The sequence below is a fragment of the Ictalurus furcatus genome, chromosome 7 (assembly GCF_023375685.1).
Source record: "Ictalurus furcatus strain D&B chromosome 7, Billie_1.0, whole genome shotgun sequence".
Classification (NCBI taxonomy): Eukaryota; Metazoa; Chordata; class Actinopteri; order Siluriformes; family Ictaluridae; genus Ictalurus; species Ictalurus furcatus.
Genome location: NC_071261.1, coordinates 28,652,308 through 28,675,561, shown reverse-complemented (window position 1 = coordinate 28,675,561; position 23,254 = coordinate 28,652,308). Strand labels below are relative to the sequence as shown.

General features: G+C 38.1%; 1 protein-coding gene across 3 annotated transcripts in view; it reads right to left on the bottom strand.

Moving 5' to 3' along the window:
* The window catches only part of si:ch211-241e1.3 (laminin subunit alpha-3), a 112,205-nt gene that overhangs the window by 19,732 nt on the left and 69,219 nt on the right, over window positions 1-23,254 (bottom strand). For all 3 annotated transcript variants that reach the window (XM_053629659.1, XM_053629660.1, XM_053629661.1), the window contains exons 32-44: window positions 21,909-22,024; window positions 21,539-21,750; window positions 20,838-21,042; window positions 18,075-18,219; window positions 16,919-17,059; window positions 15,489-15,650; window positions 15,082-15,183; window positions 14,907-14,990; window positions 12,594-12,824; window positions 4,524-4,625; window positions 2,817-2,935; window positions 704-784; window positions 80-174 (exon numbers count right to left, since the gene is read on the bottom strand). In XM_053629659.1, the coding sequence (XP_053485634.1) occupies window positions 80-174; window positions 704-784; window positions 2,817-2,935; window positions 4,524-4,625; window positions 12,594-12,824; window positions 14,907-14,990; window positions 15,082-15,183; window positions 15,489-15,650; window positions 16,919-17,059; window positions 18,075-18,219; window positions 20,838-21,042; window positions 21,539-21,750; window positions 21,909-22,024 (1,795 nt within the window). The remainder of the gene's footprint in view (window positions 1-79; window positions 175-703; window positions 785-2,816; window positions 2,936-4,523; window positions 4,626-12,593; window positions 12,825-14,906; window positions 14,991-15,081; window positions 15,184-15,488; window positions 15,651-16,918; window positions 17,060-18,074; window positions 18,220-20,837; window positions 21,043-21,538; window positions 21,751-21,908; window positions 22,025-23,254) is intronic.

The following is a 23,254-nucleotide window of genomic DNA, read 5'->3' as shown; positions in this document are numbered from 1 at the left end:
AACAGTAATAATAATAATAATAAAGCTTTGAAAAGGTTTTCATGGGGATTTGGATTCTGAAAGTCGTAGGCGACGGTACCTCCGGTGGTGGGTGAGCAGGAGTTCCCGTTGCAGTTGCAGGGCTGACAGCTGCCTCCATATACCTCAGGTCTGCCGAAATATCCAGGAGCACACCTGAGGAGAACATTTCCATTTACACACGCAGGTCAACATTTAGAATTCTATGGGGGACAAGTACAGTTTCAAACACGTGTAAGAAAGTTCAGGAAAAATCAAGGAAAGATCTCAAATAACATTTCAAAAAAATATCTAGGCGAAAGCAAGCAACCACACAACAGACCAAGAGATGAAAAAGAATTGTTTTGGTTGATTGTTGTTTTTTTTTTATGATGATGATTCTCGTTTTTCATGCTTTTAGTTTTTTTTTTCATGATTCAGGGTTTTTTCTTCAATGACTCTGGAATTATTTTGACGATTCGTGGGGGGGCGGAGGGGCGGGGCGGGGGGGCGGAGGGGCGGGGTCAGTTCAAGGATTAATCTCTTTTTTTTTTCAGTCATGGTTTTCTTTGGGATGATTTTTTTTTTTAGGGATAATTCAGGTTTAAATCATCATAAATCGCCTCATGCCACCCCTCACGTTTAAATGATCCTGCGCATTACAAGGAAGAGTTCACCGAGCACATCGAGTCATGATATAACTCACCTCTCACACTTTTCTCCTGCGTATCCAGGCTTACACTGACAGCGAATTCTTCCAGATACCTCACTGCAGCCCACAGCAAAACTGAGGAAACACACGAGCCATGAGTTCATCATATAGTAGTAAACTCTCATCATTCTCAGAACAGTGGTAAACCACACCAGCGGACTTTTTCATCCTCATCTCTACAATCATTATACACAGTTACAGATTTCTCTGTACTGAAACCACATTCAGAGCTAAACAGAGGCCTAAAGATAGTTATGGTAGTTTAAAAAAAAAAAAAAAAAAAAAAAAAAAAAAAGTTTAAAAAAATTGACTAATTTTTAGACTAAAGAAATGTTTTCAGAAATTATTTGATCATTTTTTTTTATCTCAAGAAAAATGTCTCAAGAAAAAACAAAATACAGTTACATAACTCAAATCGGATTCACAAATTCAACTAAAGATTTTATGATTTAGCAAAATAATCTATTTTTATTAAAATCATTTTAAATATTTTTTTAATAAAATTGTTACATTTTCAAGATAAAAAGAGGAAATTTAGTTAATTTAATTTTGTCTTTATGTCTTATGTCTTAATTTATTATCAGGGGTTCAAGGCCGAAGTGTTGAAACCCTGTTGTAATTGTAAGGATTTTTATTATTATTCCACCTTAAAACTGATCATGCAGACCAAAGTGCAAGTCGTAGAGAGCTGAAACTTTGAGGGAACGTCGTCCCCTAGAGTACTAAAGTTTTGGCTCGATTGCCAGATGGTGGCGCTATAGTGAGCATTTTTATAAAAATGACCATAACTTTTGAACCATTTGTCACAGACTGAAGTGTCATATCTCTGGAATTCTTGTGACCAGATGAACAAAACGTATATCCGATTTCATTTCTGTCTATAAGAAGTTTCTGCCATCTTGGATTTTTCGTAAAACCTACTTTTGCGAACTAGTCCTAGGTTTTCGTCCGATCGGGACCAAACCAGCACCGAACGATTCTATGGAATCTCCATATCAAAGGTTATCAAAAAAAAGTTCGAACTTTCGACTCGTGGTAGTTATGGTATGCGAAAATACAGGAAGTAGGCATGGCCAGTTTTACGTATATGGCTATAACTCTTGAATAAAATTAGACATCTTCACCGAACTTATGTGTGAGGTCAATCGGTGGTAGCACAAAAAAATTCACCCAGTTTTGCCACATAGTGGTGCTATAATACCAAAAAAAAACGTTATTGGCTGTAACTATGGCGCAGTGGATCCAATTGACTTCAAAATTTGCAGACGGTGTCTTTGTCTCAGCTGCCATCAGTGCCCATGAGGACATTCATGTATGCTGAAAAACATGGCCGCCATCGGTCAATGAGATTTCAGCACCTATTAGACAAGGTTAGCAATGGCCAATTGGAACAAAACTTGGTGGACCTATTTGACTCTTGGTCTAAGAGGTTTGTGCAATTTTTTTTTTAAAAAATCGGCCACTAGGTATTTTCACCAAATTTTGGATACTTATGTATGGGCTCAATCTGAGAACAGACCTAAAAAATTACTGATTGTGACCAGCTGGTGGTGCTATAACAGAACAAAACATGAAATTGGCACTAATTGGCACTACATGATAAATAAATCTTGCAAGAATTGTTCCTGTCCAAAGTCCAATCAGCATACATGAGGACAATTGTGAATCTTGGAAAAACATGGCCGCCATTGGTCAATCAATGTTCAGCGGCTAATAGACGATTTTAACGAAGGCCGATATTTCCTAAAATGATCTTGGTTTTTCTTGGATCTAGGTGCATGTAAGATTGTACAATATTAAGTAATATCTTTCAACGTCTTTAAGGTCTGTTAACAGCTTTAACCCCGATAATTGCTATATTTTCCGCTATATTTATTATTATTATTTTTATTATAAACTAATTTTCAAGTCTAAAAAAGTGGTGCAGATTATTTATTACTAATACTAATTAACAGACCTACTTTTCTGGATTAATTTGTGGTTATGTGTCACTGAGCTACTTGTGTAACCAGAGTACCCAGCTAGGAAATTAAATATAGTAACTGTAATAGCAAAGAAAACGTCAGATCTTGCTTAGTGGGAATGTTGAGTGTGTGTGGGTTCTCACTTGTTGCTCTCCAGGCGAAGCGGACATGGACAGATCGTGCAGGTCCCCAGAGCGGCGTTGCCGTAGTAGCCGTCTTTACAGCGCTCGCAGTGATCTCCGGCTGTGTTGTCCTGGCAGTTCTGTTCAGATAAAATCAATACCTCACTGAGAAACTCCCGCTTTTCCACACGCTGATTTCCTGGAATTCCTCAAAGGACTTTGATGCTTTTGGCATTACTGGTACATTTAGCGCAAGACTTTTAGACTTTTACACTTTTATATCTGCGTATCTGTAGATCTCTGCGCTCCCATTCATGTTCCTACTTATCTTTTATCCTATCTTACTCAAGAGAACGCTGATCATAAAACACTAAGCCGTATGAACGGGATCACAGGTAGGCCGTGAAGCGTTGCTCACGTACATGTAGTCTTTTATCGGAAGGTATGAGGAAATCATCTGTATGAACCATGCAAGTGTTTACAATGGAGGACAAACCTGCTACGATTTAGCGCAAATTATCATCATCACATCTCACTCTTAGCTCTCATGACACACTTTCACACTGTATTGAAGACTTTCTGTTTTCAGTTCTTGTGCTAACTAACAATGTATCACCGTCAAACTACCAGGTAAATTTGTATTTAAAAAAATACAACAACACCACCACCACCACCACCACTACTTCCTCTTACATAGCACATTCCACTCTGTAGATCATTCATCTTTATCTCCGGTCATACAGAGTTCTAATTTAAAAAGCTTTAGGAACTATTATGTCACACTACATCCCATTAGCATCGCAGTGAATCGTCTATTCTCACTTACAGGAGAAAATCAGTCAAGTTGCTTTCGTCCCAACATAATTTATGCGCACATTTCAAAGCTTTAACCCTTTCTCCTAGTACACCGGCGTTATCGACTTATCTGACATTTTCTATCAGTATAAACAAATGAGTACTTTTGTTATAAGATTAGTCAGGACACTGTTGGGTTTCTGTATGTAGAGTACCATGACTCTGTGTTTAGCAGAGTAGGAAAGTGTAATAGGAAGGTGTGAGCCCCCTGCTGGGCAAACAATTCACACCTTTCCACAATTACACTGGTACAGAGATAACACGGAGAGCACAACTAAAGCTTTTTTTAGATAGTAAAACACCGTATACAACTGCCACGATACAATTATAACATTGAAACCTACTAGGCTAGGTAAAAAAAAAAAATTCTTAAAGCCCTGGGTGCATACTTTCATATGAGCCATTAACCACTGCTGTGTCGTGTGACATCACAAACACATTCAATGTTGGACACGGTAGAACCAAAATTGGCGCAAATTCCTTTTTTTGGCCTCAGGTAAAACGAGTTAAAGTAGCTCTGAAAGGGTTAATTACTCACTTTTGCTATACTTTAATAGCTCTGTTAGCATTCCTGCATCTTTTGAACACCTCTACTAAACTGAGCGTGTCTCATGTTTTGGTATTTTTGCTTTTTATTATTATGACTACTATATAAAGGTGATAGTGTGTGATCGAATGTCCAGACCCTGAATAAAGCAGTGAGTCATCACAACAGTGTAAAGTGGATAAGAGTACCCACATTTACATATACAGTGTGTGCTGTCCTGGGAAATACAGTACAATCATATGCTGAAATGCTGACATTTTAGATTATACACTTGAGTTAACACCAAACGTGAAGAAATAAAGCCTAGCTTGTTCCATTTTTCTTACCAGACATCTCCCTGTAATCTCGTCACAATCGTCGGAACGTCCATTACACGCACAGGAAACACAGCGGCCATTTCTGTCGCTATAGTAACCACGAGCACATCTCTGTATGAATAGAGAGAGAAAGAAAGAAAGACATTAGCTTTTTTTTTTTCTTTCAATCCTTAACAACTTCTAACACTTTGAATGCTACATAACGTCTCTGGAAACTTCTCCAGTTTGCATGTTCGAGTGGATCATGGGAAGAAGAAAAAAAAAAAACTAAATCTCATTCTGTTCTTTGTTCTTTGTGTTCGGTGATGTTGTGATTTCGACTCATGAGGTCATTTTGAACATAAAGCAGTGTTGCACAAAATATAGATTGAAAGTACGTTTTTCCTTTTAAAAAAAATAATAATACATTTTAAGCAAATCACTAGAATGTCCTTACTGTCCTTATGCTTTCAGCATTTATGCTATTTAACCACATTTGATGTATTTGTATACATTCTGTTATTTAAGAGCAAAACACAGGCTTTTTTGTCAGAAATGAAACATAAAAAAAAGAAATCTTGCTGCCTGAGGTGAGTTAAAAAATTTTTAAAAAATAGTTCAATGCATGTTTTCCTAAGATTCAATATTGTGAATCATTTTTAATTTTTTTTTAAAATAGAATTATGAATCGCAATGGCTAAATGAGACACTCCTGGAATCACTACTAAATATTAGTTTTATACGAATGTTCAAACAAAACATTGAAAGTAAATTCTAGAAGTCGATCACTTTTTACAAAACTCCAACCAACAAGACTCAGTTTCCCGGAATTTTAACTCCGTGTCCTGTAGGTATAATGAAGGAATCTTAATTCTCAGTGTTAAAAAGAAATCTAGGTCAAACATCTTAAACGAACGATTCGGCCAATATATTTAAAAATCAACCAGGTTTTAAACCCTGACGCAGGAAATCTAACCCAAGTCCAAGACTTCAACCTCAAAACTTTTACCTGGGTCACCTGTCCATCATCCAATAAAGGAATCTCAATCCTCTGTGTGTCCAAATCACTAAGTGAAGGAATCTGAATCCTCTGAACGCCCGAATCTCTAAGAGAAGGGAAGGGAGTCCTCTGCTGCCCCTGGTCGATTAGGATGGGGTTGTCGTGCACCCGTGTCCCGGGTTCATGATGCCTCCTGTGAGAAGGTCTCGGGCCGGCAGAACACAGACCCAACAGCGCAAAGCTGACGAAGAGCCAGAACGCTTGCTTTACGTTCCTTTCTAACATTCTACTGGTAGCGTGGAACTGATTGTGTGTGTGTGTGTGTGTGGACAGACGGTGCTTTAAGAGCGCCGTGAGTGAGGGACACACCCCGAGCATGTGCTCATACCTGCGTCAGGGGAAATACACTCACAAACCGTACACCACACACACACACACACACACACACACACACACGTACACGTTTTCCCTCCACTAACATAATGATTAGTGTAAGCTAAATAATACTATGACTACACCAAACACAACCAGGAAATATACGGTTTAACACTTTTTGTTACTCAAATAAAAAAATACTGTCCAAATGTGAGGACCGAGTCTTTCTGAGGACATATGATTCTGTCCTATCATCGTGAGGACCTTCCTTACAATAGACTAATCACTTGTATTATCATGTATTGTTTGGATTTTCATCGATAAAACATCCTGGAGGTTGATAAAGACACTGACATTTTCACTAACTCTTTACATGTGGACTCTTTGCATTTAAGGATTTGTTTAACTGGATTATTTCATTCATCATTTCCTTTTTTTAAACATTTTTTTTTTTTTTACACAGGGTTGTCCTTGTAAACTGAAAGGCAAATTGTAATACTTTCACCAGGACCCAGAGTTCAGTACGTCATAAAATGAGCGTGGATTTTGTTTGGTTTTTTTTAGATCCAAAAACATGCATCAGTGACGATATTTCCAAATGAATACGTGTTCATTTTGCTATCGTTACTAATGTCATTTCTTAACATAGTGTTAAGAACTTTATGTTTTGACATTTGTTCATTTTCGTGAACGCTGTAAAAAAAAAAAAAAAAAAAAAAGTGTTCGTGAAGGGAACTTTAACGTAAAAGTGTCAAGTTTGAATGATTTATTTATGTAGCGCTTATAGCAATAGACATTATCGATATGCAGATTTCGAGAAATCCATGTCTAGAGCCTTAACAATTATTTTAAAAAGAAAAAAAACCAAAAACATCAACAAACAAGCTTCCCCAAGTAAATGTACCTCCAATAATAAAGACTGATGTTCATCTATGATTATGAGATAAGGATTTGTATCTTAAAGTCCCTGTTAATGATGAGCGGAGGATGGTTAAGAAAACGCAAAATAATTAACTAACTAACTAAAGGAAAAAAATATATATAAAAAATTAAAGTAGTAGGTCGTAACATTTTGAACAATGATACGTCATAAAGCGTAACTTTTTGTATTTAAGTGCCTGTGTGATCATATTGCGGGGAAAAAAACCTACACAATAATATCAGACTCAGACAGTGAGTGTATGCAGTACTCACTACTGAATCACACAGTCTATATACACTGCACATAGAAAGCTGAGGGTGTGGCTGCCGCTCCTCACACACACACACACACAACTGTGTACAAACTGTCTGACTGTCGGTTTTTAGTAATGCAAGCTTCCACGCCCTGCCCGAAGGTGTCCCAGCATGTCTTCTGTGTGTGTGTGTGTGTCAAAATTTTTACATTGCTGCAGGCAACAGACTTTGTACTTCCTCGCCGCTCTGCTTTCCTGGGCGAGGCTTTACAGTGTGTGTCTCAGTGCTGCTGTGGTTACCACGGTGAGAAAACAAACCCTACAGCCCATAATAATCACAAAGTGTGTGACGCGCCGTGCTAATACATACTGAATCGGTTACCATGTAGCGTTTGTTAACATTAACCGAGGCTGCTTTTATTCCGTGTCTTTTTGACGTGGATTTCAGTATGAAAACGACGCGTCCAGAGACGTCGCTTCGTCTTTCAGTCAGCGTTCAAATTTTGACGCGGTCGCGAAGATACGTCAAGCGATAGGTCTAAGTCGAGGCTTTAAGTATTGATGTTAAGATGAAGGACAAACTAATTGAAGCTCATATCCACACTGCGAACGACCGGTTTTTAATAATGTTACAGTAACAACCTGCATCACGTAAAGCATACGCACCGCTGTACGCAATGTGATGTTATAGGAAAATAATCAACGAGGAGGTAGTGTCACTACGCTGAAGTTGATTATTTTCAAAATACAGCACATCCTGAAGAAGTGCGATGGCATTTTAGGACCACTGTTTAAAAAAAAAACAACAACCAAAAAACAAAGAAGATTTAGAGAATAAAGTCTCAAATTTATTTTTTTTATTTTTTTTTTTTTAAAGTCGCATTATTTCGAGAATCAGTTCATAATAATTTATATAGTGAGAAAACAAATTTGATAATATCATATTATGAAAATAAAAATTGCCGTATTTCAAGAATAAAGCTGTAATGTTTTGTGAGTAAAGTCATAATATATCCATAAAATAAGCCGTAATATATCGATTAAAAAAAGTCGTAATATATATCGATAAGAAAGCCGTAATACGTGATATTTAGAAAATAACAAGTCACAGTATTTTGAGAATAAAGTCAAAATACTACACCAGAATGGTTTGATTTAATTGAAATGTACGTCAAAATTATGATTATTTGTTATGACTTTTTTTCTTGGAATATTATGACTTTTGATTATTTCGAGATGTTTTATTCCTCTCATACCGCGGCAATTTTTTAATAACAGAATGGCATGTCATACTTTTTATCCATTTATAGTTACATTTCCTGTCAGAGACTCAAGTTAGTGCGTCACGGAAGACTCCGCGGTGGAAGACTTCCTGACTGTTACAAAGCACTCGCGCTGGAGCGACGGTTACATGCCTTTCTCTGCTGAATAATACGTCGTTTTTTAAAAAAAAATCTGTTTAGTATTAGTCTTAGATTTGGCAGATCGTCCGCAGTACAAGTCCCTGTGAATGAGCGGTCACGATACAAAGCCGTCGCGTTCCTATGGACTATGCACTCAAATCTCACGCGGCTTACGCTAACGTTTTCGAAGCGCATCCAATAACGCGACGTAACAAACATGCAACTCGCTAGCTAAAACGGAGAAGCTGTTAATTACTCGCGTGTGTCAATATAAATGGGGTATTTATTTTAATCTTAAAGATCGGAATTCCGTTTTCGTCTAACCTTAAATAGCTCTGGAATCAGTCGCCATGTCTCCGTAGCTCTCGGATGACGCCGAACGAGTTTGACAAACTCGGATGAGTTTGTCGAGACGACGGTGTCTCGTGTGCCCATTTCATTGGCCTAACGTTAGCAATTAGTGCGTAAATATTAACCTGGGACTTGTTTTGCAGGCAGAACTAACTACTAACTACTTCCTGAAGGACTGCAGGATTGATTTCATCTTTGGTTTGGATTAATGTTGAGCTGGACATCTTATGTTCAAGTCCTCTTATGAGCTGCAGTGAAAGAGCATTATTATATAGGCGAGATTTATGACTTAACGATAGTCTAGAGCTGCCTGAAGATTCAAGGATGTAGATTCAAGTTCAAGAATGCGTCGTATGCTAATGCTAGTTTTCAAGTCACGTTGGATCATTTGTTGTACAAGCTAGTCGAGTGTTTCACAGATTCAGAAACCTCTCTCTTTCTCTGTGTTTCTGTTGTTCGCTAGGCTGTGACTAGCAGGAATGGCAAGTTCATGACTTTTCCAGGATTGGGTTAGCTTGGACTTGTTGCTGCAGGTTGGTTTTGGTGTGAGCAGGATGTGGGTTGGGCATTTAGCATACATTATAATAGATTAACAGCTTCAAGCTAACACTAAAGAACGCTATTGATTTTTCATGCTAAAAGTGCTAATGGTAGTCATGATTTTTTTTAAATTTACTGTAAGACACTCATTCGACGTATTTTATTTTACTTTTTATAATATTCAGATAGATTTTGGTCTATTCTTTCATTAAAATAAAAAAAACAAAAAAACAAATTTTCCATTATCTACAAATATTTATTTTCAGGATGTTATAATACAGTAATATATAGTGAGTCTCTAATAATGACTGAATTCTTATGACCTTACAATAGCAGTAGGTAGAGTACATTTTATAGCACCTTCTTAGCTTTCTTGAACTGGCGAAATACAGCATTTTGCGATTTAATTGCCAATATTTTACCGTACCATCTACAGCACACAGAACTTTACCGTTCACCTCTCACACAGTTCGACATTAGCGAAGTAGGTTACGTGAAGAAAAAAACAATCGTTATATTATCAGATTGTGAACTGATAAATATCGCTCCAATCTCTTAACAATAAGACAGCTGATTCCAAAATTCATCTTAGCTAGCTCAGATATTAGCATAGAGATCACTACAATTGCTATACAGTTCCCTCCAGCACTCTTTTATATGTATACAGGGCTTAGATGAGAAAAACTATCGTTTTTATTTTTGTATCTTTCCATGTACCACGGTTTCACCGATTTTAAACATCTACAGTATGTCTGAGCTTCTGTGTCAAAATAGGGAGAGAAATGACGTCCGTCTGTAAACGTTCCTACAATTATCACGTCAAGGCGCCTTTTTTCACCCACAGATGCCAAAATATCAAGGTGAAAGCAGCCTGTGGTTAGAGGATTAGCAAGGATAACCGAGTAATCCGATAGTTAGGGAAACGAAAGCAAAATTAGTTTACGAAAGAAGCTCAGCCACTGTGGGGAAATCATTAGTGCCAAAAATAACAACAACAATATTTTTAGCTCAGTTCGTGAGATAAATATAGAATATACAGTGGAGCTTGAAAAGAATTTTCTATATAGCTGCAGAAATATGACCGAAAACAACATCTAAAACCTAAATCAAGTCCTAAAAGATGATAAACAGAACCAAATTAAACAAAGGAGGCGAGAATATTCCACTTGGTCATTTATTTATTGAGGAAAATGATCCAATATTACAGATCTGTGAGTGGCAAAAGTAAGTGAATCTCTTGGATTAGCAGTTAAATTGAAGGTGATATTAGAGTCAGGTGTTTTCAGTCAGTGGGATGATGATCAGGTGTGAGTGAGCGTCCGTTTAAAAAAAAAACAACAACAGGGATCTATCAAAGTCTGCACTTCACAACACATGTTTGTGGAAGTGTATGATGGCATGAACAAAGATACGTGCCATGATAGAGCGATTTCTGAGGAACTCAGAAAAAGAGTTGTTGATGCTCATCAGGCTGGAAAAGGTTACAAAACCATCTCTAAAGAGTTTGGACTCCACCAATCCACAGTCAGATAGATTGTGTACAAATGGAGGAAACTCAAGACTTAACCTCCCCAGGAGTGGAGACCAACAAAGATCACTCCGAGAGCAAGACGTGTAATAGTCCACGAGGTCACAAAGGAACCCAGGGTAACGTCTAAGTAACTAAAGTCCTCTCTCACATTGGCTAATGTTAATGTTTATGAGTCCACCATCAGGAGAACACTGAACAACCATGGTGTGCATGGCAGGGTTGCAAGGAGAAAGCCAATGCTGTCCAAAAAGAACATTTCTGCCCTTCTGATGCTTGGTAAAGATCACGTGGACGAGCCAGAAGGCTGTTGGAAACATATTTTGTGGATAGATGAGACCAAAATAGGACATTTTGTTTTAAATGAGAAGGATTATGTTTGGAGAAGGAAAACACTGCATTCCAGCATAAGAACCTTATCCCATCTGTGAAACATGCTGGTGGTAGTGTCATGGTTTGGAACTGTTTTGCTGCATCTGGTCCAGGGCGACTTCATCATTGATGGAACAATGAATTGTGAATTATACCAGAGAATTCTAAAGGAAAATGTCAGGACATCTGTCTGTGAAGTGAATCTGAAGAGAAAGTGGGTCATGCAGCAAGATAACGACCCTAAACACACAAGTCATTCTACCAAAGAATTATTAAAGAAGAATAAAGTGAATGTTTTGGAACGGCCAAGTCAAAGTCCTGACCTTAATCCAATAGAAATGTTGTGGAAGAACCTGAAGCAAGCAGTTCATGTGAGGAAACACACCAACATCCCAGAGTTGAATCTGTTCTGTACTGAGGAACGGGATAAAACTCCTCCAAGCCGATGTGCAGGACTGATCAACAGTTACTGGAAACGTTTAGTTGCAGTTATTGCTGCACAATTAGTCACACCAGACACACTGCAAACAAAGGTTCACTTACTTTTCCCACTCACAGATGTGTAATACTGGATCATTTTCCTCAATAAATAAATGACCAAGTAGAATATTTTTGTCTCATTTGTTTAACTGGGTTCTCTTTAGGTCATATTTATGCAGTATGGAAAATTCTACAAGGTTCACTTTCACACACCACTGTGTGTGTGTGCGTGTGTTTGTGTGTGTATATATATATTACACAATTTATTAATGATTGGTACGTCATACTTTTTTTTATATAATGTAATGTTATGGAACATCCACGAGACAAGTTAGTTCCATTATAGCACATTATAAACAGTCGCTCCCTCTCCAGCATCTCTTTTATTTTCTCTCTTAAAGTTCATAAGGCAAAAACCAACCAACCAAACAAAAAAAATGCAATTTGTCATGTTACCGAGAAACCACAACTACCACAACTACTTTAGACATGTTTAAGAGTATTAAGTTTTCAACTGTCGACTGTCCCCCTTGAGAGAAATTCAACAAGGTTTTTATTCAGGATGTGAAGGTTTCACAACACCGTGCTGTCTGCCAAATCTCATGCATGCGTGAAGATCCAATTATCATGTTAGATAGAAAGGATAAAACCGAATAGCTGTCAGCCAGGACATGCTGTATATGCTCATAAAATATGCATTAAATATAGAAGTTAAAAATCTATTCCTGTACAGAATCATAATGAGCTAAACCCTGGCTTAAGGAAGCAAATCAACAGTCATCGATGTTAATCGACTCTTTTAGAAAAAAGAAAAAAGGTTGCCCTGGGTTACGTGTTCAGATCAAAAAGCAAGCTGAATGAGCGCAGTGTGCTGACCTGACAGGAGTCGCCGGTGTACTCCGGTGGGCAGGTGCAGACCTCCACATTGCCCGCTGGTGCCCCGGTGCCCACCCTGCTGGCCTCCTCCAGGCCCACCTCGCCCACGCTGAGTCTCTGAGTGTGACTGAAATAGAGAGCTCGGATCCATACAGCCTCCAGCTGCGCCAGCACTCTCATCAGCTCCGCTCGGGACACAGGTCTGTTCGTCCCACTGTGGCGGAAGCTGCCCTGTAAAAGTGGACTGATTAAGTTTCGATGTCAAATTCTTTATTTAATTCAATTTACTGATGTGTAAATTCAACTTTGTGCTTTCTGTTACAGCTGCTCTGAGAATACGTGATATTATTACTATTAGTTACCTATTTATTTTAATGTTAAGATTTTATTTGCGCAATTTTCTGCTTTGTACGCTTGTGCCTTTATTGTGTGACATTTTTGTCTTTGTAACACACTTTAAGCTGCATTTTAATGCATGAAATTTTATATGTAAATAAAGTTGTTTATTATTATGATGATGATGATTATTATTATCGACAACAGCAACGATAGCAATAACAACAGCAACAACAGTATCAAAAGCAATAGCAACAGCAGCAATAACAACACCAAGAACAACAACAATACCAATGACAACAACACCAAGAACAGCAACAATACCACCACCAACAGCAACAGCCACAACAACAGCAACAATAACACCAAAAACAGTAGCAAGGATAACAACAGCGATAATAGCAGCAACAACAGTAACAATAACAATAGCAATGAGAACAACAATACCAAGAACAACAACAATACCAATTACAATGACAACAACACCAAGAACAACAATAATAACAACAACACCAAGAACAGCAACAACAGTAGCAATAACACAAACAACACCAATAACAGTAGCAAGAATAACGGCAATAGCAGCAACAGTAACAATAACAATAGCAATGACAATAGTAATAACAACAACACCAAGAACAACAACAATACCAATAACAATGACAACACCACCAAGAACAACAATAACAACAACACCAAGAACAACAACAATACCAATAACAATGACAACAACACCAAGAACAACAATAATAACAACACCAAGAACAACAACAATACCAATAACAATGACAACAACACCAAGAACAACAATAATAACAACAACACCAAGAACAACAACAATACCAATAACAATGACAACAACACCAAGAACAGCAATAATAACAATAATAACAACAGCACCAAGAACAGCAACAACAGTAGCAATAACACAAACAACACCAATAACAGTAGCAAGAATAACGGCAACAGCAGCAACAGTAACAATAACAATAGCAATAACAACAACACCAAGAACAACAACAATACCAATAACAATGACAACAACACCAAGAACAACAACAACAACACAAAGAACAACAACAATACCAATTACAATGACAACAACACCAAGAACAACAATAATAACAACACCACCAAGAACAACAGTAACAATAACAATAGGAACGACAATAGCAATAACAACAACAAGACCAAGAACAATACCAATAACAATGACAACACCACCAATAACAACAACAACACCAAGAACAACAATACTTATAACAATGACAACACCACCAATAACAACAGGAACAACAATAGCAGTATCACCAAGAACAGCAGCAGCAGCAATAGCAGAAGCAACACTACCACCACTAAGAACAACAGCTGTATTAACAACACCAAGAACAGCAACAGCATCACATAATGACATTACTTGAAGTGTATTAAATGTATTATAATTTCATTAAATGGATGCTTTGTTAATGTAAACAAATGCTGGAAATAATTTCAAGCAGGACTGATTGTGTTGTAAAAGCTGTGATGTAAGAATGAACCTCTGTATTGTGGAACTGACTGGGACAGACATCTCATTAGCCGAAAGTACACCTGTACTGTATCTGCAGCGTTGCTGCTTGTATAGAAAACACAGCAGCTGTAAGTAAAGCTACAGGCGACTCAGCCGAAATCACAGCTATGCGAGTTTAAGAGTTCCGAGTTAGATCTGATTAAATGCTGGCTCGAGATGTGATGAAACGCACCTGGATTCAACAAAACAACATTCAGCACCATGATCCTTTTGGCACATCAGAACAGGATTGAAAATTTATGAAGTGCAAATTCTTGAGCATTTTAAATCAGACACTCTGCTTTCCATCAAGCCACAGCGTGTTTCCTCTGAGCTCTCTTTTTGAGAAAAGTGACATTTGTGTGGTTAAATTGCAAACGAGGTGGTGTGTGTGTGTGTGTGTGTGTGTGTGTGTGTGTGTGTGTTACCTCGACTAACTGCATGCGACCCTGATAAACCCTGTCTGGCAAAGGCGACTGAGGGTCCTGATAGACCACCATCATTTTTTCTCCCTGTGACAACCAAATGAAAATGTCAGGTTTTTATACGTGATATCTGTGTAGATTAGATAAGCACATGTGAATCTGAGAGGTGAACAAATACCTTGAGAATAACGTCAGGTTGTTTGTCTAGGAGGCTCATCCCTTCACGTGGGAGGCCAAAAGATTTGACCTGGTAGGTGAGGTAGCCCCCGTAAGATGACACCTTGAGCACAAAATATTGGAATAAGACAGTGACTCCTAAAAATCTTTTCTCCCATAGACAGCTCTCTGATCTTCATGTTGGTTTATCCTTTTTAACAACAAATGCAGCGTTCACCGGTGAAACAGGACACACCCGGGTAACAAGAAACACCCGACAGTCACGTGTTCCAATATTTTTCCTCGCCTACAAATTGGGTGGTCTGATACAAAATGTGCTGTGTTGTATGTCGTATATTAGCGCACTGGACTAATCTTTCACTCTATGTTCATTTACATGTGGACATGGAGGATGGAGGACATGCTCACCCTGTCCCCGAGGTACGACTGAGGCAGAACCCAGTGGAGCTGCAGAACGGACGCAGGAAGCTCCTGAACATCAGCCACCACTGTATTACTGAGCGGGTTTAACACACTCCCCACCTCGTCCTGATCAGCGGTCACCAAGCGCCACGAGCGCATGTCCACAAACTGGACGAAGACAGAGAGAGAGAGAGAGAGAGAGAGAGAGAGAGAGAGAGAGAGAGAGAGAGACAGACAGACAGACAGACAGAGAGAGAGAGAGAGAGACAGACACAGAGAGAGAGACAGAGAGAGAGAGAGAGAGAGAGACAGACAGACAGAGAGAGAAAAAGATAGAGAGAGACAGACAGACAGACAGAGAGAGACACAGAGAGAGAGAGACAGACAGAGAGAGAGAAAGAGACAGACAGACACAGAGAGAGAGACAGAGAGACAGACAGACAGAGAGAGAAAAAGATAGAGAGAGACAGACAGACAGACAGAGAGAGACAGAGAGAGAGAGACAGACAGAGAGAGAGAGAATGAGACAGACAGAGAAAAAGATAGAGAGAGACAGACAGACAGAGAGAGACAGACAGAGAGAGAAAAAGATAGAGACAGACAGAGAGAGAAAAAGATAGAGAGAGACAGACAGAGAGAGAAAAACAAAGAGAGAGACAGAGAGAGAAAAAGATATATATAGAGAGAGAGACAGACAGACAGACAGAGAGAGACAGACAGAGAGAGAAAAACAAAGAGAGAGACAGAGAGAGAAAAAGATATATATAGAGAGAGAGACAGACAGACAGACAGAGAGAGACAGACAGAGAGAGACAGAGAGAGAGAGAGAGAGAGAGAGAGAGAGAAAGTGAAAAACATCCTTTAGTCACCTGAGGTTTAAGAACTCCAATACAGAGACAGCACTGCATCACTAATCATCAGTTACAGAGTAACGACAGTGCTCTTGGGTCAATAATGAATAAGTATGAAATAAAAATGTTATAATGCTCCAAACGAGATATATGTTTTCTTATTTTAAAATAAATAAATAAATACACAAAAAAATTTTATTTTAAGTGTAATAAAAAAGTCAAGTAAAAAAATAAAATAATCTAAATTAATAAAAGCATCAAATAAATGATGTAAACAATCTCTTATCTATAGATGCTTTGGTTTTGTAGACAATCTTTATTCAGTTCTTTATTTATTTACACACACACACACACACACACACACTCACACACGCACGCACGCACTCACACGCACACACTCACACACACACACGCAAACAGAAACACACACACACACACAAACACACACGCAAACAGAACACACACACACAAACACAAACACACACACGCATACACACACACAAAACCACACACAAATACACACACACACACATAAACACTCACTCACACACACACACACACACACGGACGGACAGAAACACACACCTTCCCCCTGCGTTTGTCAGAGCTGTGGCACTGGTCTGTTACACCGAAGCAGAAGCACTCGGTACATCCTCTCGGGTTGCTCGGGTCAAAATGAAATGAACCCTTACGGCACACGTCACACCGCGGCCCCTCCACGTTACTCTGAGAGAACGAACACACACACACACACACACACATACACACACATACACACACATACACACACACACCTCGGAATATTTAGCAGAATATTTTAGCACAATTCACCATCATAACACAATTCTTATGATTTATCTGTAACAACTCTAGATTAACGCTCCTTCACACTTTTTCTTTTGTGAAAAGGTGGGTGGAATGCAGTTTGGGGGGGGGGGGGTGGTGGGTGTTGTTTTTTAAATGCGCTGCTACTGCCTTTTTTGGTCATTGATTTTTTATTTATTTTTTTTGGTAACGTAGTGACCAATCAGATCGCAAGTTGGGATGCAAACGAAAAACAAAACAAAACAAAAAAAACGAAACCACAACAACAAAAAAACAACTCATGAAAAATGTGACTAAACATTGTTCGTGATTGAGTACGAGGAGATTCATGATACGTGAAATGAAAAGCATTTTTACCGCCGATATTCCACTGTAGTGACGTGACCCAGAATAAGAACCTTTCTTGCGACGTGACGTCTCACGTTAACCGTGTCTGCGTACGGTCAAGTCTCACAGTAAGATTTTCTCTCTGCAAAGCTACAGCGAAGCCAAGTGTTTACTGGTGAATCTAAATCTAGAGCGCAAAAGCACAAAATCTAATCTAAAAGAAAGAAAAGAGCATAAGTCTAATCTAGTGTAGGCTGGTTAGTTAGCTGATACTAGCTAGGACGAGAGACTAGGACAAGCCTAGCTAAACTGTACGCTGAAAGCAGCCTTAAGCTTGTGTCATCATGATCAAACACTCTAAACACACATTACACAATGAACACCTGGATTGCTTTTAAGTTACTCCGGTAGCGAAGACAGCTCTTAGGAGCTCACGACTATGCAGGACTGTGCATGAAATTCATTATATATCGTAAGAGTAAGGATGAAATCCGTTCGAAATTGAACGAGTAATGTGTTTTGATCGTTTTTGTCATGTAGTGCGTGTCAGGAGTTTTATATCGCGAGCAGGACACGCCGCACTCGTCACCTTGCAGAGGCAGCGTCCGGTGTTGGGGTCGCAGATCTGCGCCGTCACTCCTCCGGCGTTACACGAGCACGCCAGACAGTCGGGGAAACGGTAGTAACCGGCGACACACTGCGAGCACTGCCGCCCACCTATCCTGGGTTTACAGCTGAGAGAGCACGCAGATAAACCACAACACACTTAACATCCTTCATTCTACAGTAATACAAAGGTACACTAATTAGCACAGATATACAGTCGTAAGTCATCCTCTTTTATGAAATATTCCTAGTACGCCAAAGGCCTATTATTTGGAAACGTTTCTCATTTATTCAGAACGATCCGAATTAGTTCGTCTTCAGCCGGCGCAAATTGAATACCTGCCCTTCCCGAAGTGCCTTCAAGGCTGGCGTAACATTAACCCTGCTCTGTATTTTGCATTCTATTTTATTTAAGGTAGTAATGCCCCAAACTGAATATTCCTTAAGGCATTAAAAAAAATAACAGAGAGAGATCAAGATTGGAAAGTTAAATCCGTTGAATTCATAAGAATGAAATTTCAAAATCCATTTCAAATTCATAGACTTGAAAGATATCACTTTTGAAACCAGCAAAAACTGTACTCATTTCTTTTTGAATGAAACTCCTTGAATTTCAAAGTGGTTTATTTCAGCGTTCAGGAGATTTTCACATTTTAAAATGCATGTTTTCGGAAATAAATAAATAAATAAATAAATAAATAAATGAATCAATTGTTTGTTGCTCAAAAAATTCAGTTTGAATCATTACATTTTCAGATATTAAGAAAAGTCTGTTCAGGTTGCTCATCGCAGCGCTGGGGAAAATCAGTTCTTAAATTATAAGGACGTTAAATTCAAAACCAATACATACATGATGAGCAAACGTAGCGCAATGCTAAAAATCCAACGGTGTTTAAATTGCATGATTAAGAATCCAACAGTGTTCAAGTTTTTGCCATTAAAAACCAAACTAGGTTTAAATTTCATTATTAGGACTCCAACAGTATTTAAATTTCATTATTAGGACTCCAACAGTATTTAAATTTCATTATTAAGAATCCAACAGTATTTAAATTTCATTATTAAGAATCCAACAGTATTTAAATTTCATTATTAGGACTCCAACAGTATTTAAATTTCATTATTAAGAATCCAACAGTATTTAAATTTCATTATTAGGACTCCAACAGTATTTAAATTTCATTATTAGGACTCCAACAGTATTTAAATTTCATTATTAGGACTCCAACAGTATTTAAATTTCATTATTAAGAATCCAACAGTATTTAAATTTCATTATTAGGACTCCAACAGTATTTAAATTTCATTATTAGGACTCCAACAGTATTTAAATTTCATTATTAAGAATCCAACAGTATTTAAATTTCATTATTAGGACTCCAACAGTATTTAAATTTCATTATTAGGACTCCAACAGTATTTAAATTTCATTATTAGGACTCCAACAGTATTTAAATTTCATTATTAAGAATCCAACAGTATTTAAATTTCATTATTAAGAATCCAACAGTATTTAAATTTCATTATTAGGACTCCAACAGTATTTAAATTTCATTATTAAGAATCCAACAGTATTTAAATTTCATTATTAGGACTCCAACAGTATTTAAATTTCATTATTAAGAATCCAACAGTATTTAAATTTCATTATTAAGAATCCAACAGTATTTAAATTTCATTATTAGGACTCCAACAGTATTTAAATTTCATTATTAGGACTCCAACAGTATTTAAATTTCATTATTAAGAATCCAACAGTATTTAAATTTCATTATTAAGAATCCAACAGTATTTAAATTTCATTATTAGGACTCCAACAGTATTTAAATTTCATTATTAGGACTCCAACAGTATTTAAATTTCATTATTAGGACTCCAACAGTATTTAAATTTCATTATTAAGAATCCAACAGTATTTAAATTTCATTATTAGGACTCCAACAGTATTTAAATTTCATTATTAGGACTCCAACAGTATTTAAATTTCATTATTAGGACTCCAACAGTATTTAAATTTCATTATTAAGAATCCAACAGTATTTAAATTTCATTATTAAGAATCCAACAGTATTTAAATTTCATTATTAGGACTCCAACAGTATTTAAATTTCATTATTAAGAATCCAACAGTATTTAAATTTCATTATTAGGACTCCAACAGTATTTAAATTTCATTATTAAGAATCCAACAGTATTTAAATTTCATTATTAAGAATCCAACAGTATTTAAATTTCATTATTAGGACTCCAACAGTATTTAAATTTCATTATTAGGACTCCAACAGTATTTAAATTTCATTATTAGGACTCCAACAGTATTTAAATTTCATTATTAAGAATCCAACAGTATTTAAATTTCATTATTAAGAATCCAACAGTATTTAAATTTCATTATTAGGACTCCAACAGTATTTAAATTTCATTATTAAGAATCCAACAGTATTTAAATTTCATTATTAGGACTCCAACAGTATTTAAATTTCATTATTAAGAATCCACACCATGTTTAAATTTCATGATAAAAAATCCAATGGCGCTCAAATTTCATTATTAAATATCCGGCGGTTTTTAATATTCACGTCTCGTTTTTGCTTCAAGAAAACACACAAAACTGACGTGTTACTTTGCTGATGTAAAATACACGACCCTCCGTATAGGCCGTGTCTCGCACACACGATTCTTCAGTAAACCAGCAGTGACTATTGTACAACAGGAGACGAGGTTTTAGTGTGAACGTGTGACTCACATGCACTGGCCGGTGGTGACATCGCATTGGCCCGTGTCTCCGTTACGGATTCCAGTGGGTGAACACTCGCAGACTTCACAGCCCAGCAGCGGGTGATAGCTGAACGTCTCACTCTGACACACGTCGCACGCGGGACGCACCGTCTGCGGAGGACAGATGCACTCGCCGGTGACCTCGTCACACAGCCGCCGGCCGCACTGGCACGCTGCACGGACACCGAGACGGAGATTAATAGGCGTTGAAGTCAGGGGTGTTTAAACACTTTGCCATCAAGCAATTTTATTAAGGTGGGAAGAAATACTTGACTTTCTCCTAGACATGATGCACGGGAAATGCAACTAAATCAGCTTCAGTTATGTAAGCGTACCCCCGTTGTTAATTATTTTCCTACAACAGCACACCACTTTATGTTGCATTGCTGTATGTTTACTGTTTGTGGTTTTAAATATAGGACGATTTTTTTTAAAAAAATTGTTTTTTGTGGTAAAAATGTAAAATAATAATAATAATAATAATAATAATAATAATAATAGCTGCACAGTCACTGATTAAGCCATATACAGAGGGTACACTGGTTATGCATGTTTTTTTGTTTGTTTGTTTTTTACAATAAATCAGATAAATATGAAATAGGAAAAGACAGTGAAAGTTTGATGAGCATGTGAAGGCAGTGTGTAAGTTGTCCAGCAGAGGGCACTCACGTCTGCAGTACGGGAAGCCGTAGAACCCTGTGGCACAGCGAGAGCACTGGCGCCCAATCACGTGAGGTCTGCAGTGGCACTGTCCTCCTATTGGCTCACAGGTAGGGCTGGTTGATCCCGATTGATCACAATGGCAAGGCAGAGCGCCGTCCAGATAGTGAGCGACCAGAGAGCGTGCCGAACTCTTACAGAACTCCGAGGCGCTGTGGTGGCTGAGGGAAAAACGGAACAGGAAGTCAGAGTCAAGTCTGTAGTGACAGGGGATGGAAGGTGAAAGTTGTCCAAAATGTGAACGAGACACTTCTCACAGTTGAAAATGAAATCCAGGATAATCATTTTAGAGACAGATAAAAAGAAAGTGCACACGTACTCAATGTGAAATCCCTGAGCTCCACACTGATGGATGAAATCCGAAGCCTTATCCAGAGCTTTAGGATTAAGAAGTTCGGGGCTGTAGCTTTCTTCAGGAATCACCAGCACAGAATCCTTTAACAAAAATACACACACTGCATGAATAGAGCTAACTAATTTAGCTTACAGCGTTCAAAATGCTGACAAAATCGGTTCAAACCGATGCTCACTTTAATTTTTCGACCATTAGATCGATGATAGTGATTTAAATATGTGGATTACACCGCCCAAAAAAAATCTGAGCAGCTCATAATATCTGAATGTAGTCCAATTTATCTCATATTGCTCATTTACAGACTGATAAAATAAATACAAGATTATTAAGCTTTTTTTTAATACTAATTTCAAGCTTAAAACTGTCTCATTCTATTAACAGATATTTTATTTATTATTTTAAAAACATTCTTTGGAATATTTGTGTAGGGATTTCCCCCGAGTGCATAAGCAGCGTGTGCTTCCAGGTTGTGACTTTGTTTACGTTGACACGTGTGTTTGTTTCGGTTAATGTCTTGTCTCCTCCCTTGTCAGGTCACTGGTTGTCTCCCTAATATAGACGTCATGTTCCTGTCACCTGTTCTGTGTTTAGTCTTGATTAGTCTGTGTATTTATATCCCCTGTGTTTCCTTGTTTCTTCGCACAGTATTAAATCAGTGTCTCGCCGCCTGAGCATTACAGAGCCATTTGTTTCTGTGTTTGTCATCTCGCTTCTTGATCTCGTTTGGGTTTCCTGTTTTACGTTTTCGGATTGTTCTTATTATTATTATTATTATCACTGTTTGCACATCGCCTGACCCCTGCCTGTTCTGTTTTGGATTTGTCTGCCTGCCTGTCTTTAATAAAAGCCTTTTATTGCACTTGCATCCACCTGCACACCCGTTTCATGACCGAATACTGTGCCACCACCATGGATGCAGCAGGAAAGTGCGAGGAGAGCTACGCTGGCTTTTCATGAACACCCCAGGTCCATTTCACGGCACTGGTAGTGCGTACCGAATGGTTTCTTTCTCCAGTGCCAGTTTTATTTCGAGAGCCTGTTGGAACCCAAGCGTGAAGAGAAGCAGAGGCTGGGGTTCATGTGATCCCAAACCGGCCGAACCCACTAGTGGGCGGAGCTTCTAGGTGCCACAGGAACCATGGGCCTAGGAAGCATGGCTGAGTTGCGGGTGATCTACGGAAACGCAGACTTCAAGTTAAACCTAGAAAACTTTTTGGGGAGGGCCGAGCCCACTCGGATGATGACTATCTTCTGTGAGGTGAGGAAACCTGGAGTCGAGGACGAAGTGAAGTCACCTCCAGAGCTTCAGC